The following is a 16111-nucleotide window of genomic DNA, read 5'->3' on the forward strand; positions in this document are numbered from 1 at the left end:
CGGCCACACCTCGTGGGAGCGGCCCGCGGCACGCTCAGGGCTCAGGGCCCGCCGACCCTAGGGCGGGGCAGGGGGGGTCGCAGGGTACGAGTTCGTTAGGACAAAAGCGGGGTGCGGGCCTGAGGTACAGGCACGGGGACCCCGCGCGGGCGGGGCTCCAGGCCCGCCGGCGGCAGGTAAGGGGAAGGGGAGGCACATTTGCTGGGACCAGCTCCCGGCGCCGCGGGGGTGGCCTCGGGCTAGGAGGGTGCGCAGCTCCGCTGCCCCCGAGAGGCCCTGGTGGTCACGGGCGGCTCTGGGGAGAAGGAGGGTGTCATTTCGGGTCGGCCGGCAGCGCGATTTAATAGGCCGGAGGCAGGAACAGGAAGACGGCCACCTAAGCCCAACGCAGGGCCGGGGACTGCCAGGCGACCCCCATAGGGAACAGGCTGCCGCCATTCCCCTCCCCCCCTCTGGCGGGTAAGGCGAGAACGGTTTGAAGGAAGACGCATGCGCAGGAAACTGAATAATAACTCGCTGAAGCTGGTACAATAATCGCGACAATACGCAGGCGCAACAAAGCCCGTAGGCTTTGTGCAGGTGGGCGGGGCCGAGCCACCAGCGCTAGGGCGTAACCACCGGCTGGTCCGAGCGGGCCGGCTCTTGACAGTGCGCCTGCGTCGGAGCGCTGTGTGACGCAGGGGGCGGGCAGTGCCTGGCTGCGCGTGCGCAGAGCTTGTTCAAAGGGCCTTATTTAGGTTGCGCAGGCGCCCGCTGGCCATTTCGCTCAGCCACGCAGAAGTCGTGTGATCAGGTGAGTGTTTGTTGCTCGATGTGAGCCGCCCAATGGCCCCTGAGGATGCCGATTTTGTGAGGATTGCTTGCCCCAGGTCTCTGTAGAGCCTGAGGCGGGATGGGGGGGACCTTCTCAAGGTACGGGCTGCCGCCAGGGCCGCTAGGGCCCGCAGGCCGCGCCGACTCTATTGTGTGATATGTCGGAGGAGGCGGAGCGGAAGCGCGGCCGCCATTTCCTTGCCTCCACGCTGGCGCCAGGCCTGGCCCCCTGCAGCTCGGTCCTCGGGTAACTAGAGCCCAGGGCGGCTTGGGCGGCCCGTCCACTGGCTTTGAAGAGGGTGTTGGGTGTTGGAGTCGCCGGGGTTGGGACTTGTGCACGGACTTGGTTCTGTTGAGGCGCCGTGGACCCGCGGGCTGCCTCGCGGGGGAGGGCAGTTTAATTTGAACCATTTCCAGGTCTGACCCTCATCCCCTCGCTGCAGTCTGCTTCGACGCCAGGATCCACTAAGAGACGATGATGTTGGGTACCGAAGGCGGAGAGGGGTTCGTGGTGAAGGTCCGCGGCTTGCCCTGGTCTTGCTCGGCGGACGAAGTGCAGCGCTTTTTTTCTGGTGAGTTTGAAGCGGAGGCGGGAGCTCGCAGTCTGGGCGCGGGGCGGGCGGCCGGCCGGGGAGGGCCGGAGAGGGCCAGGCCCGGCCCGGCTAGGGGCGCCCCCTGGCGGGGCGCGGGCGCCGGCGCAGCCGTTCCCGCAGGGCTGCTCGCGCCCCGCGTCCGCTGTTACGCAATGGAAACAGCGAAAGCCCCGCCCTCCCGCCTTCTGGGCCCTGTTGGAAGACGGCGGCCTCTCCGGCGGATTTTTTTCCTTTTGTTTTGGTAATCCTCACCCAAGGATACTTCTTCCATTGATATTTGGAGAGTGGATGGGAAGGAGGGAGGGAGAGAAACATCGATGAGAGAAAGGCATCTATTGATTGCCTCCTGCACGCGCCCCAACTTCGCTGTGGATGGAACCTGCAACTCAGGAATGAACCTTCCGTGCGTGGGCGTCGTTCTAACCACTGAATACACGGGCCAGGGCGGGATTTTTTTTTTCCTTTACCTACCTTTAAGCACTAGCCTTTCTGTGATGCCTTCTAAAGGATAAATTGGATTTCCCCCTCAACCCTAAGAAAATGGCTCAGTGGCTGGCTGGGCAAATAGTAATATTTTGAAGACAAAGTATAACAACTTTACAATTTTGGCCTGTCCTTGAAAAGGAGGCATTTTGGTTCCTAGAGTTAAATTGTCACTTTAATTAACGACAGATTTGGCAATTAAGTTCTTGTTTATCTAGTTCTTGATCTGGCTCATTTCACAGTTGAGGACACTGAAGCCCAGGCAAGTTCAGTTGCCTACTAATTTTCCCCCAAGTAATGTAGGTTTCCTGTATAATTTCTGCCAAAATATCCTTGTTCCCATTAGTGTAAGAGTAGACTGATACAAATTGATTTGGAAGAATTCTACAGGTTTTGGAAGGACACTTGTAGTATTGACTAACTATCTGAATTCAGTGTTGGTAACGGAAAGCGACCTGTAATACAAGAACCAAGTACACTGGAAGCCACCTTGCAGTGGGCAAGACTGGTTTTAGCTTCAGCTGTTCAACTTGGAGCATTTTAGCTTTGTAACATTGATCCCCTTTCAGGTGAGTATTGGCCCTGCAATTTGGATTGTAATGTCACTGCTAGTAAGGTAAAATGATCAAAGGTCCCAGAGCAAAAGTTGAGACAAATATATTCAGGAAATGCATTAAAATAATAAGGTTCAGAATTAACTTACTGAGAAGTTACAAATGATGTTAATGGAGACAGTTGGGGAGAGTAAGTACTTGGAGATTTTTGTTAAGAAACTTTGAATATTGGCTTTTATTGATGGCTTGAGAATAAAGTCTGATCTGGAGGGGATAACTGCTTAATTACCTCGAAGAGACTCTAGGAGTATCTTGGTCATTTTAGGCTTTGCATGCAATCTACTTTGTTGAGGGGGCATGATAGGCATTTCATCAGTATCACCCAGAGGTGATTTTAAATTTTAAATTCTGTATTAACGGTTGTTTTCTTTCCAGACTGCAAAATTCAAAATGGGGCTCAAGGTATACGTTTCATCTACACCAGAGAAGGCAGACCGAGTGGCGAGGCTTTTGTTGAACTTGAATCAGAAGATGAAGTCAAATTGGCCCTGAAAAAAGACAGAGAAACTATGGGACACAGATATGTTGAAGGTTTGATTTATGTTGCCCTAGTAACAGTAAATAAGCATTAAACAGAGACCTATTTTATCCCTCCTGAATTTTAGGTATTTGACCGCATGGAAATGGTCACCTAAGGGTTTGTGGCAGCTCTTCCTAGATTATCTAAAGACCTAGGAAGTCTGAACTTTGTTCTCTAACTTTCCAAAATTGACTAATTCTAAGCACCTCTTTCAGTATTCAAGTCAAACAACGTTGAAATGGATTGGGTGTTGAAGCATACTGGTCCAAATAGTCCTGACACGGCCAATGATGGCTTTGTACGGCTTAGAGGACTCCCCTTTGGATGTAGCAAGGAAGAAATTGTTCAGTTCTTCTCAGGTATGTAGTCGTGTTTGTTGCTGAGCAGTGAGTTTTGGCTAGCTCCTGGCAACATGATTTAATAGACCTTAAAGTTGAGCAACTTAGATACTTAAAACAGGTTGTGAGTATATGCAGATGAATTAATGTTTTCTTCCTGGAGACCTTCATATAATTTAGACCCATCTTAATGGTGGAAATTTTGTATTTTGAAAATGCTAACTTGCCTATATTTAGTATTGTAGTTCAGAGTAGATCTTTGAGGATTGTCCTCAACAGCTTTAACTACTTTCCTCACAATGCTGTTCAGCAGAGTACTTCAAGTTAAAGGTAAGATCCCTAAACATTAGATTAGTATGAGTTAGGTGGTTGTAATTTACGGCAGGTGTATATATTGTAAGACACGTTGGGTCTTGGGACCAGAAATACCTTTTAATGGTCTAATTCTCTTTATGCAGAAAAACTGGTTTAGCCAGGAAATTCTAAATTTGCTAAAAGTCAAAAGAATATTTGAATGTATAGTCTTAATATCTGAAATACAGAGAATGTTTTAAAGTTGTTCTGGGCCTAAAGTATTTGAATGTTTTTATGCTGAAGAGCTGATAAAATTGCATGTTTAGTAGAATGTTTGATCCTATATCTAAAATACTATTAATTGATATTCATGATGTCATAAACTGGAATTAAGAACAAGAAATCCTCTCATGATTTAGGGTAGTATAAATTAAAATCCTGACTGTTAGATATGTGTCAAGTCCTAATATTTTGCCAGAATTTTTGAGATCAAGTCTGTTTTTATTGTTTTATCTAAATTGGTGAGAATTTAATGCTGTCAACTGTCAACGTTAAATATGAACATAATTTCATATCTTCTAGGAAAGTGCTTTAAGCCCTTTTTGTAAGCTTGGGAATGTATCCACGGAAAGGATTTTTCATAGACGGAATTTCCAGAAGTGAATCATACTACTGTTAGAACATAAAAGTGCATGATTGTTCTGTCTAGATCAGTTTGTTTGCTGAAAGTTTAGATTGTATGTTTGTCAATGATATACTTAAGCAATGTTTCAATTTGTATATAAAATGTTTAAATGTGTAAATGTTTTTAAACTTGAAGTTCCACTAACGTAAAACATTGAACTATTAAAAATGAGGTAACAGGTGTTTCTTGAATTGAGTAAAACTGTTGTATTTGTTTGAAACTATTAAATTATTGTGTAATTTTCAACTTTGAGTAGATAAGAGTGTTTTTAATTTGTTGAATTCTTAATTCATCCTGTGCTCAGCAAGTTTTTTCTTTGTGCCATGGGTGTGTTAAGAATTGTTATACTTAGCCATAATGGAACTTCATATTACTGCAATGCATATTTAAAGAGTACTTGTTGAAAGCATACCGTTCACCTAAAGTTAAAATTCTGGTTTATTTAAAGCTATAAGAAGAATCATTTCTGGGCTTGTGATGTTAATATTGCCCCCCTACTGGGGTTATTTGTCCTTGGGTTGAAGGGTTGGAAATCGTGCCAAATGGGATAACATTGCCGGTGGACTTCCAGGGGAGGAGTACGGGGGAGGCCTTCGTGCAGTTTGCTTCACAGGAAATAGCTGAAAAGGCTCTAAAGAAACACAAGGAAAGAATAGGGCACAGGTGGGGATGGATGGTTGGTTGGATTTGTCACTTTTCTTATGGTAAAACATTAAATCCATATTCTCTCTGCTTAGGAATATTAATCTATTTCCTAGTCCCAATTAATTGATGTTTGGCCACAGTTTTCAAACTTTACACTATGCCAAAGTCCCATAATGCATTCAGATTAAATTTTAGATTTTAAAATTAGAACTTCTCAGTTAATTTGGTCTACTTTATAATTTTGTAAGGTATCTATTTAACCCCAATCAATTGAGTTGAGAGACTATGGCTTTTTAAAAAAATGTAATGCAAACCTGACTTTAGCTGTAACATACCCACATAGTAAATTAATATTACCATAAGAAAATGTGATACTTTCTGATCTTGTTTTTAAAGTTGAAATGCAACAAACTTTCTTGCTGTATAAATATTCTGCATATGTATTAATAAGCATAGCTTTCAAGAAATTGTCACAAAAGGTTTTATTCTCTTCGCTTGTGACTATTTTTCATTGAAGCATGCGCTTACCTATGCTGATTCCTACTAAAAGCATAGGCTGGGGTATTTATTGGCGAAAGAAAATGTGTAGTGTGGGCTAGACTGTTGGTGGAGGCTGGCTTTCTAGCCCACTTGCTATACGTGCTGCCAAAGGATTTAAGACATGAAATGTTGAAAGTTGAGTGGAATCTTTTCCCTCCTAAGACATTTATTTATAGTACTCCTCTCCACCCCTAAAGGTGGGCTTTTCTGCTTTAGAGGAGTGAGTTTTCTATAAAGTTTACATGAAATAATCTTACAATTGAGTGAATTTCTGGTCATTGCCGATGCAAGTATAAGAAATCTGGCTTTAAATATTAGTCAGTTTCATGGCTATGACTACATTGTTTTCTTGTGTAACTAAATACCTGTATGACATGAACTAATTTTTCCTCTCCCCTCCCCATTCCCTTCTTCCTGAACAATGCTTTAGGTATATCGAAATTTTTAAGAGCAGTCGAGCAGAAGTCAGAACTCACTATGACCCACCACGAAAGCTTATGGCCATGCAGCGGCCAGGTCCCTATGACAGACCTGGGGCCGGCAGAGGGTATAACAGCATTGGCAGGGGAGCTGGCTTTGAAAGGATGAGGCGTGGAGCTTATGGTGGAGGTATGTGAGAAGATGCAGGTGTGAGGAGGGTGGTTCTTGTGTGTTTTCATTTGAGTGATTGTACTTTTTGTCTTTTAGGTTATGGAGGCTATGATGATTATAATGGCTATAATGATGGCTATGGTTTTGGGTCAGATAGATTTGGAAGAGGTAAGGTAAGAATTGAATTTCTCAACCAAAGGCTACTTACACTCTGTCCATCTAGACCTCAATTACTGTTTTTCAGGAATGTCTGACCACAGATATGGGGATGGTGGCTCTACTTTCCAGAGCACAACTGGACACTGTGTACACATGCGGGGATTACCTTACAGAGCTACGGAGAATGACATTTACAATGTAAGTGTAAGATGAATTCATAAGTCAGCTATTGCAGTAGAGCATTAAAAACCTGGGGTCTTAAATTCTGCCTAAGTGAAACGGGATGTTACAAATTTTTCGTAACATTAGAAAGTTGACTTGATTCTCTGAAATACCTTGTATTTAGTTTTTTTCACCGCTCAACCCTGTGAGAGTACATATTGAAATCGGTCCTGATGGCAGAGTAACTGGTGAAGCAGATGTCGAGTTTGCAACTCATGAAGATGCTGTGGCAGCTATGTCGAAAGACAAAGCAAATATGCGTAAGTGTGATTTAACTGTCTTGGGTAGTCTTGACAAGTGGTTGTGTGACTGACATGCTAGAGGAATAGAATAGAAAGGATGTATAAGAAATTGGTTTGCTAATGATAGGTTAGCTCTTTGGGGATGTGTTAAAAAATTTGTGGGTTTTAAAAATTATTGTGACAAAGGATTTGTGGTATAAACATTGACTTGAAGTATATCCAATAAACTTAAGGCAATTCAGGTGAACATTTAAGATAAAAGGCTAGTTTTGGAAAGCTGCATAATTTAAGTTAATCAACTGAGAAGCAGCTAGAATTTTTTTATACCAGAATATATTTGAAGTTCTAATCTTCCTTGTTTAAGAACTTAGTATTCTTTCACCAACAAACATTTTCAATTTCTTTTTCTTCTCATTTCAGAACACAGATATGTAGAACTCTTCTTGAATTCTACAGCAGGAGCAAGCGGTGGTGCTTACGGTAGCCAAATGCTAGGAGGCATGGGTTTGTGTAAATATCGCTTTAGTGTCTTTTTTTTAAAGCTAACCGTGTATGCCTTTTCTCTCATTTCAGAACACAGATATGTAGAACTCTTCTTGAATTCTACAGCAGGAGCAAGCGGTGGTGCTTATGGTAGCCAAATGATGGGAGGCATGGGCTTGTGTAAATATCGTTAGTTTTTTTAAAAACCAAAACGTTTATATCTGTATAAGTCAATTATATAAGTTAATTTATATTTCATGAGTTTATTAGCATATTAAGTTAGGCAAAGGAAAAAGTTTTTATTTGAATTTTGGGTCTGACATAAATCCTTGCGTTATAAAACTATTTAGAATAGATAACTAATTTTAAATATTTTGTGGGGGGCATTAAAGAAACAAGTGGAATTGTCTATATTAGTATAAATCTAAAGTGAATGACAGCAAAAAGCACAGGATCAAAATAACTTAGATTTTTGGACATAATTTGTTGGGCATAATTAGGTGTTCAGTAATACCTGTATAATGACATAGCCTTACTATATCAAGTTATGGGGACCAACCCTACTAATTTCAGTTATAAACAGTTTCAAAAGGTTTTCTCAAAATGCCTCTATGGAATCATGTGGATTTAGTCCTGCTGATGTGTATGCTTTTGGCTAGTTGGTTTATAAATGTTTGACTAGTTCAAATGATAGGAAGGTAGTCTGTTCATAGAAAATAGGCAAAGGGTTACAGTAATGTAAGATCAAGACTCGAAATCATAGATTTAGTTAACAAGCCCGGTACCACCAGGTACCACATTACATAGGGAACAAGGTTCTAATGGTCTCTTCACTTAACAGCAAACCAGTCCAGTTATGGTGGCCCAACCAGCCAGCAGCTGAGTGGTGGTTACGGAGGTGGCTATGGCGGCCAGAGCAGCATGAGTGGATATGGTAAGTGTGTTTTTTTAATATACTTGCAGTAAGTTTAGGTAGGTTTCTTTAGTTGGGGGAATATGCAGGCTCCTTTTTTTTTTTTTTGTGAAATTGGGTTATTAAATATATGCTTTTGATCCTGTTAAAAGTTTTTAATAAGTTTAATTTACAGACCCAATTATGGGGTGGAGGGGGGAGTGTTCTATAAATTAAATGTGCAGCTTGGAATAATGTAGTCAGAAAACATCTGCCTCCATGTATTAAATAAAATAAATAGTTCACTTTTTCTGTCTTTTGGTTAGCATATTAAATTCATTTTAGATGGAGGGAGAATTGAAAATAGTAAAATGGGGGTTGGGTTCAGGACCGTATTTACTAGTCAGTTAACCTAGGATTGGTTTTATTTTTTTCAATTGGTCTAAAGAATGGTGATTTTGGTATTATAGTCTTACCCTACAAAATCCTTTTGCAGACCAAGTTTTACAGGAAAACTCCAGTGATTTTCAATCAAACATTGCATAGGTAAATATTTTCTCAAAAAATATAATTTAAATTCCCAATAGCAAATACTGATATGTTGTGCTAATACTTTTTCTATAGCAGTCAATGGCTCTGATTTAACTCCATGGAGGCTGCCATTTTGGGCATAGTGAGTTGCCTTTAGTCCCACTGTCTCACTCCTGCCCACCATGAATAGGAAAAGCAAGACTGCCCCTGTGCTCCCTATTCATATACGCCATTCGATGGACACATTGTTGTTTTTGGTAAAATTTTTAAAAATGCCTTGTTTAGTTTTAGAAATGAAGTAATTTTGCAATTTTTGAAAAACACTAGTTTTCCTTTAAACTTAATTTTCCATGTTGATCCTGAAGCACCTGCTTTTTAAATGGTAGCACGAGAGTCTGGCAAGATTTTGGTACTGCAGAGAAAAGGGGTTAATGAGACTTGTTTGGAGTCGGGAGTCCCTTTTCCCAAACATGCTTCTCGCCACTTGGACAGCAGCCATTTGTACTCAGTATTCTTTTAAAACTTTTTCCTGGAATGCGATATTTTACTTGACTGATAATGTGGTACTTCTCCTGACTTGTCAAATTGATCTCTTTGCAGGCAGCCAAGGAGCAGTGAACAGCAGCTACTACAGTAGCGGAAGCCGTGCATCTGTGGGAGTGAACGGAATGGGAGGGATGTCTAGCATGTCTAGTATGAGTGGTGGATGGGGAATGTAATTGATCCTTGTCACTGACTCTTGGTCAACGTTATTTTAAAGAAGAAAAAAACAAAACTTAACAGTTTTGCAATACCAGCTTGTGATTTATGCTTACTCTAAGTGGAAATCAGGATTGAATTAAAGACTTAAAGGTTCATTATTTTTGAACACAAATATTCATCTAGGATGTAACAACTAAGTTGAGTAAACTATAACTGTTAAACAATTTTTAGCTTTTCTCAAGTTAGTTCTCTTGTAGGATGTACTTAAGCAGTAAGTATATTTAGGTTAAAGAAGTTGAATTATGTTAAATGTTGCTCTTACACCACATCACATCGAACACTTTGTGGAAGCATGTTGAAAAACATGCTTTTTTTTGTAAAACTCAATATAGGAGCTGTGTCTACGATTAAAAGTGAAACATTTGGCATGTTTGTTAATTCTAGTTTCATTTAATAACTTCCAAGGCATGTAAGTTTAAGCTTTTTTTAAGTTAATGGGGAAATTTTGAGACGCAATACCAATACTTTAGGATTTTGGTCTTGGTGTTTGTATGAAATTCCGAGGCCTTGATTTAAATCTTTCATTGTATTGTGATTTCCTTTTAGGTGTATTGCGCTAAGTGAAACTTGTCCAATAAATTTTCCTTTTAAAAACTGCACTTTGTCTTGTCTGTGCTTCAGTGTCATGTGGACTGTTTCTTGGTGCTCTATTCCTGCCTGGGCGTAGGTGACAGTGGCCCCTATCTCTGGCTGTGACAGAGGCTCCCCAGTTGAGGCTGTTGTGTAGGTGTCTTCAGACTTCCCTCCAGTACAAGGTAATCATGGCTTTGGGGCCCGTGTGGATGGGCTGTGTGTGTGTGTACTGCCTTTGACTTGCTAAGCACTTGCACAAAGCAGAGGCAGAAGTGTCCTCATTGCATGCTGCATGTCCACAGAGGCCTTCAGGCACGGCTGAGGAAGCACTACAGGCAAAGGGTGGCTGGAGCGGTCCTTCACAATTGGATGGCATCTTTTCGAGTTTATTTTATACTAGAGGCCCAGTGCATGATTTAATCATGCACCTGGTGCACCGGCGGGCTGGCTGTCCGCCGGTGCACCAGGCCTTCCGAAAGCCTCGTGCCGGAGCAGACAGCCAGCCAGCTCCCCCGCTTTGGCTTTTGATCGTGGGGGAGCTGGCTGGCTGTCCGCCGGTGCACCAGGCCTTCCGAAAGCCTCCGGCGCAGCCATGACACAGGCCGCGAGCTCAGCGTCCTGCTGGCCCAATCAGCTACCCCGGCCACCCTGAGTCCCGCCCCCTGCACCTCCTGCTGGCCCAATCGGCGTAGCGGAGTGATGGTAATTTACATATTACCATTTTATTATGTAGGATGGATTTTAGAGGAAGGGAGAGAAAAACATTGATTTGTTCCACTAATTTTTGTGTTCATTGGTTGATTCTTGTATGTACCCTGTCCAGGGACTGAACCTGCAAACGGTGGTGGTGTGTATCAGGACGACACTTTAACCAGCTAAGCTACCCCACCAGGTTCCTTTGAGTTTTTTCTTAATCATTACCCAAGGATATTTGTTTTTAGGGGGGGAGAGAGAAAGACAGAAACATTGATGTGAGAGAAACATTGGTTGCCTCCTGCATGACCCCTGACCAGGGCCTGGGCCAGGGAGGAGCCTGCAGCTTTGGCCGGAATCTAACCCCGGGAATCTGGTCTGTAAGGCCAGTGCTCTAACCTCTGAGCCAAACTGGCTAGGGCTGAGTTTTTATATGAAGTGCCCCTTTGCCCCAAACTAGAACAATATTTGTTTAGAAAATTCCAGAGGTAAAATAAGCTGTAGAAGAAAAGGGGTTTAGGAACCTTGGAGCTTGGGAGTGAGGAAGGTAATGGGTAAATGCCTGGGGGGGAGGGGAAAGGTGCAAGTGTGCTCCTAGGAGGGAGAGAACTCAAGTTTTCTTTTCCAAATTGAGGTTTTAATCTTTGTTTTTGCCACATTCCTAAAGATCCAAGACCATTTAATAAGCATGTCAAACTCAAAGGCTAATACAGGCCAAATAAGGTTTAAGTCTTTGTGGGCCACAAAAAAACCCAAAAGCTTCCATTTTCATAGAAACGTCGGTTTATTTCAATAGAGACATGGTGAATACAAAGGGCTGAAATAAGTGAGTAATCATTAATATAAAATAATAGAACATTTTAATATTTTTTCTTGAACATTAATTTACCAGGCACTGAATAACTGCACAGATTAATAAGCATAATGCAAATCTATTTTTCTTGTTCTCCAAAAGCAAAATATTTCCTGTTGGGCACACCAAATTAGTTAGTACAACACTAATGATGTGGCAATCAGCTGCTAGTATTAGTGGCGAGAAATGGTGTGCCTGCGCGTAAGGGAAATGAATGCAACACGATTATAGTAATCAGTCATTAGTGAGCATTGTAGTTTGTTAATTATAACGATATTGTAAAAGTTATGACATTTTTATTAAAACATTTCTTACCATTATATTGGCTGGGCCACGAAAATATTCATTGTGGGCTGTGAGTTTGACATGCTTGACTTTAGAGCAAAATTCATTTCCTTTAAAGCTCTTGAGGGAAAAGACCACATATTTCTTTAAATTGATTTCAGAGAGGAAGGGAGAGGGAGATAGAAACATCAATGAGAGAGAATCATTGATCGGCTGCCTCCTGCACACCCCCTACTGGGGATGGAGCCTGCAACTTGAGTGCGTGCCCTTGAATCAAACCCAGGACCAAGGCTCTATCCATTGAGCCAAACCAGCGAGGGCAAGACCACATATTTCTGAAAGTAAATCATTATTTAAAGTCTGGTAGACTGTAGATTAGGGCTAAAATTTGCTAGCATATCATAATACTCTTAGTATTAGGAATTTAAAGTGTAGACTGCAGTTTGGAAACTACCACTCATTCACCGTCCCTCTAGTAATTTTCATCTAATGGCATACAAACTACTAAAGTCTGCGGTACACCAAAGAATAGCTTTGTGTGTTTTTTTTTTTTTTTCCAATCTGATAAAATAGGTATGATTTTGACAGGTTTACAAAACAAAACACTAGTACTTGCCTACTATTTTTGCTCTAGAGTGACTAAAAAATCAGTTGCCTATCTATAATAATAAAAGGGAGATATGCTAATTAGATTGGACGTCTTCCCAAAGAAGCTGGGGCTGGAGGGAAGCCAGCCCCGGTCCTGGGTGCCTGTGGGCAGCCGGGCAAAGGCAGGCCTACTCTTGCACGAATTTCGTGCATCGGGCATAAGTACTAGAGGCTCCCTTGCAGCCATAGTGGCTGCTTCCATCCCACAGCTGCAGCCCCAGCTCTGTCCAGTAGGACGTCATAATTAGCATATTTGCTTTTATTATAGATTTCTGGTACCAAGAATTGACCAATTATATGGCCTATATATTATAGTTCAAGATGGCATTTACACCAGATGGCTGTTGTGTTGGCTGTTGTCATTTTTTAAATTTGATAGTCTAAGGCAGTGGTCGGCAAACTCATTAGTCAACAGAGCCAAATATCAACAGTACAACGATTGAAATTTCTTTTGAGAGCCAAATTTTTTAAACTTCTTCTAACGCCACTTCTTCAAAATAGACTCGCCCAGGCCGTGGTATTTTGTGGGAGAGCCACACTCAAGGGGCCAAAGAGCATGTGGCTCGCGAGCCGCAGTTTGCCGACCACTGGTCTAAGGGAAGAGAGGTCAGTGCTCTTGAGTATTGCATGTTTTAAAAATTCTTGCAGCTCACCAGTTGGAAGTTGCTGCTTGCTCCAGACTCAGTTGTATTGATTAGCTGTAAAGGCTTGTACTGTTTGGAGCCTGGTGTGTACATTTTGCTCTGACAAGGGCTGAAGATTTTCTCCTTTATTCCTGGGTGAGATTAGTTGGGTGGGCCTACTCAATTCTAAGTCTGAAGGTGGCAGCATTGCACAGAGATGTGCGTGGGGCCCTGTAGACCCCCCCCCCCCCCCCCCCCCGGCCCTGTTGTATGCTCTGCTGACTATTGGTGCTGCTCTACACTGTCAGGAAAAGGCTACGAACACACAGGTGTTGCACTTGGAATGTATCATGTCGCTTGTCCAGCAGGTTTAGAGATGATTAATTTTCAGTGTGAGCACTGGTGATCAGCTAAACCTAGTATTTACAGTCTAAACCTAGTATTGGCTGAGTTATTAAAAGTGTGTGGATTGGAGATACCTGGTATTGAGAAGGCTCAAGGAGGGTTCCATCTTGAGTTCTTCAGTTAATTTGTTTTACATAAAGAACATTTTCGTTGAAAACATTGAGGAAGGGAAAGAACTAGAAACGTGGAGTAAAGCTAATGAGTAAGAACGTTCTGGTTCTTAGGAATCTTAGCTTCCGTGGGCCAGCATCCTGGAGCTTGTTGGGAATGACCAGAACCTCCAGACATTGTCTGCATTGAACACAAATCTCCATGCTGCCTTAGGGCGTCTGTCACTGCCCAGGTTAGGAGAAGGTTCAGGTGTATATCTGATGTCTGAGTGAAAAATTTTCCATGCAGCTAAATATTTGTAACTGGCCCAAGGATTCTTTGTGAATAATGCTTGAACATTTGTTGCTTGGGGGTTAGGAGGGGGTGAGGTTGGGGAAGAAAATAGGTGTGATTAAGGGAAGAGCACTAAGTGTGGCACAGTGTGGGCATGTCATGTACTTACTGAGCCTTCAGAATAGTACATTAGTGGGGAGGTGTTAGCCTGCTACCTTTTGTGTGTGCAGATGAGAGCTAAGGCTCAGAAGTGAAGTGACTTGCCTAAGGTCTCCAGCAAGCTGGAGTACAAATGGGGTGCATTGAAGACAAGGTACATACATCTAAGGCCAGACCATTTCGAGGTAGCAGTATGTAAATGTTTGGGGAAGAGTGAATATTTAAAAAGTTCAGGGTAAGGTGTGAAAACCTGCAGCTTGGATAAAACATGGTTTTGGAGGCTGGCTGCACTGAATGCTGGTACCTAACCTCACGGAGCCTCTGTTTTCCATCCATAACATAAAGGTGTATTTAAGGGAGTAGCTGGGAACCTTGAGCTAGGCTGTGGAGAGCCCTCCTGAGAAGGCAGAGTCCGGGCCTCCAATGGGGCTGGCCAGCTGGGAGCAGTCCAGGGCTGGTGGGAGGTACAGGCGGGCAGTAAGGTGAGTGCACTGAGGGGGGAGAAGGCTGAAGCCCAGTCCACAAATGGACTGACTTTTGAGGCCACTGACTTGGGGAGGGAGGTGAGCATGTGCTCTGAGCCAGTTTTCACAGCCCACAGGTGTCTCCATCTGTCCTGAGCTTTGGCGACAGGTCACTCCCATACCCACCAATGGACTTAATGGCCCAAGTTGTCCTTGGCTCACCTGGGCGCAGAGCACAGCCTATACTCCAGAACCCAGCAGGCTTCACCCCAAACACAGCCCCCAAAGGGCCTCTTGTCCCGAAATGGAGCCCGTCTGAGGTGCCTTCAGAAGCTAACTCAGGTGGAACAAGCTCCTTTATTTTCTGCACTGGAGAGGATTTACAAGGGTGTGAAAGTTTCTTGACTCCAGCAGGGAAGGCACACAGGGCAGTCGGGGGGGGGGGGGCGGGGGGGGGGGGAGAGGAACCGATGACTCACTACACTCACTACAGTAGTACAACTGCAAGAGAGGTTAGTTCTGTAAAAAGTGAAAATGACAGTATCAAAACCATGAAGTTATTCTGACCCGAAACCGTGATGCAGCCAAGTGAGAAGGAAGTTTCAACCCAGAGTTCATTTCACTCAACTCTGACAGTGCTGGCCGCCGACCCCGGACTGGTCTTTCCTTAGCTTCTCTTGGGAAACAAGCTTCCGAGCCGAGAACCCCTGCCGGTCGGCGCTGTCCGGAGGCCTCAGGAGCCAGTGGAGGAGGAGCAGCGCTGCAGGAGCAGGGTGTGGCAGCTGTCACACACGCGCACGGGCTTGGGGTAGGAGGGCAGGGCCAGCTCGTTACTGGAGCACGTGTTGCAGAAGATGTGGCCGCAGTTGCGGCAGTGGTGCTGGAGGACAGAAGAGGCAGTTAGGGACACGCTGTGCCCCGGCCCACACACCCAGTTTAGACTTGCAGCCTTTCAGAGTTCATTGACTACCTCCAGGTCCCCTCCCCCAGACGTGCCAAGTTGGAAGGGCTTCCTCTAGACAGGGGTGGGGAACCTTTTAGCTATTTATAACAAAATTTATGGGTCATACAAAATTATCAACTTAAAAATTAGCCTGCTATATTTGGTCAAACATGTAATTAACTCACCCCTAATGCCCTGGCAGAGCCAGGCCACATTCCCCCACCCCTGCTCTAGACCTTTACTTCTACATTTATGTTCCTGAACAGTCCACGGAGTGCAGGTGGGTGGAGTGGTGTGCACTAGTAGGACTAAGGTTCTTTTTCTTTAAAATGTGTTTGACTGGACTTGGGCCCGGATCATCCAGTGACGGCCGTTTTTGGCTACTTTACTGGTCCCTGCGGGGGGGCGGGGGGCGGGGGCGGGTGTCTGTAAGCTGAGCTGCCACAAATGTTGGACGGGCACACGCAGACGCCAGGACCTGTGTGGCCTCTGCTCCTCTGGGCTGTACATCACTGCTGCCACTGGCCCACGCCCCTCAGGCTGGAAGCTGGGCCTTGGACGGGTGTAGGGAGAGGCAGGCCTGTGGAGGCCCCCCCCCCCCCCCCCCCCCCCCCCCCCCCCCCGGCTAGCAGGCCTTGACCGGCTGGTCTCAAAGGCGGCCTCGCCTGGGCTGC

At 44.2% G+C, this 16111-nt stretch overlaps 2 protein-coding genes across 12 annotated transcripts in view; one reads left to right on the forward strand and one right to left on the reverse strand.

Moving 5' to 3' along the window:
• The first annotated feature begins 648 nt into the window (after positions 1 to 648).
• HNRNPH1 (heterogeneous nuclear ribonucleoprotein H1) lies at positions 649 to 10006 on the forward strand. 11 transcript variants are annotated; one of them, XM_079772792.1, is made up of 14 exons: positions 650 to 793; positions 1257 to 1385; positions 2879 to 3034; positions 3239 to 3382; positions 4865 to 5003; positions 5956 to 6134; positions 6213 to 6284; positions 6340 to 6473; positions 6622 to 6757; positions 7160 to 7219; positions 7313 to 7372; positions 8064 to 8156; positions 8611 to 8660; positions 9246 to 10006. In XM_079772792.1, the coding sequence occupies exons 2-13, from the start codon at positions 1289 to 1291 to the stop codon at positions 8658 to 8660; spliced, it is 1320 nt and encodes a 439-aa protein (XP_079628918.1). In that variant the 5' UTR covers positions 650 to 793; positions 1257 to 1288; the 3' UTR covers positions 9246 to 10006. The 11 variants fall into 11 exon arrangements, with proteins under 11 accessions (XP_079628917.1, XP_079628921.1, XP_079628918.1 ...); XM_079772801.1 differs by having other exon boundaries at positions 652 to 793; positions 7313 to 7402; XM_079772796.1 differs by having other exon boundaries at positions 7160 to 7402.
• A 140-nt stretch (positions 10007 to 10146) lies between these two features.
• The window catches only part of RUFY1 (RUN and FYVE domain containing 1), a 62566-nt gene continuing 56601 nt past the window's right edge, over positions 10147 to 16111 (reverse strand). The window contains exon 18 of the mRNA XM_079772778.1: positions 10147 to 15374. Within this exon, the coding sequence (XP_079628904.1) occupies positions 15228 to 15374 (147 nt within the window). The 3' untranslated portion in view covers positions 10147 to 15227. The remainder of the gene's footprint in view (positions 15375 to 16111) is intronic.

The sequence above is a fragment of the Cnephaeus nilssonii genome, assembly GCF_951640355.1.
Source record: "Cnephaeus nilssonii genome assembly, chromosome: 5".
NCBI classification, from domain to species: domain Eukaryota; kingdom Metazoa; phylum Chordata; class Mammalia; order Chiroptera; family Vespertilionidae; genus Cnephaeus; species Cnephaeus nilssonii.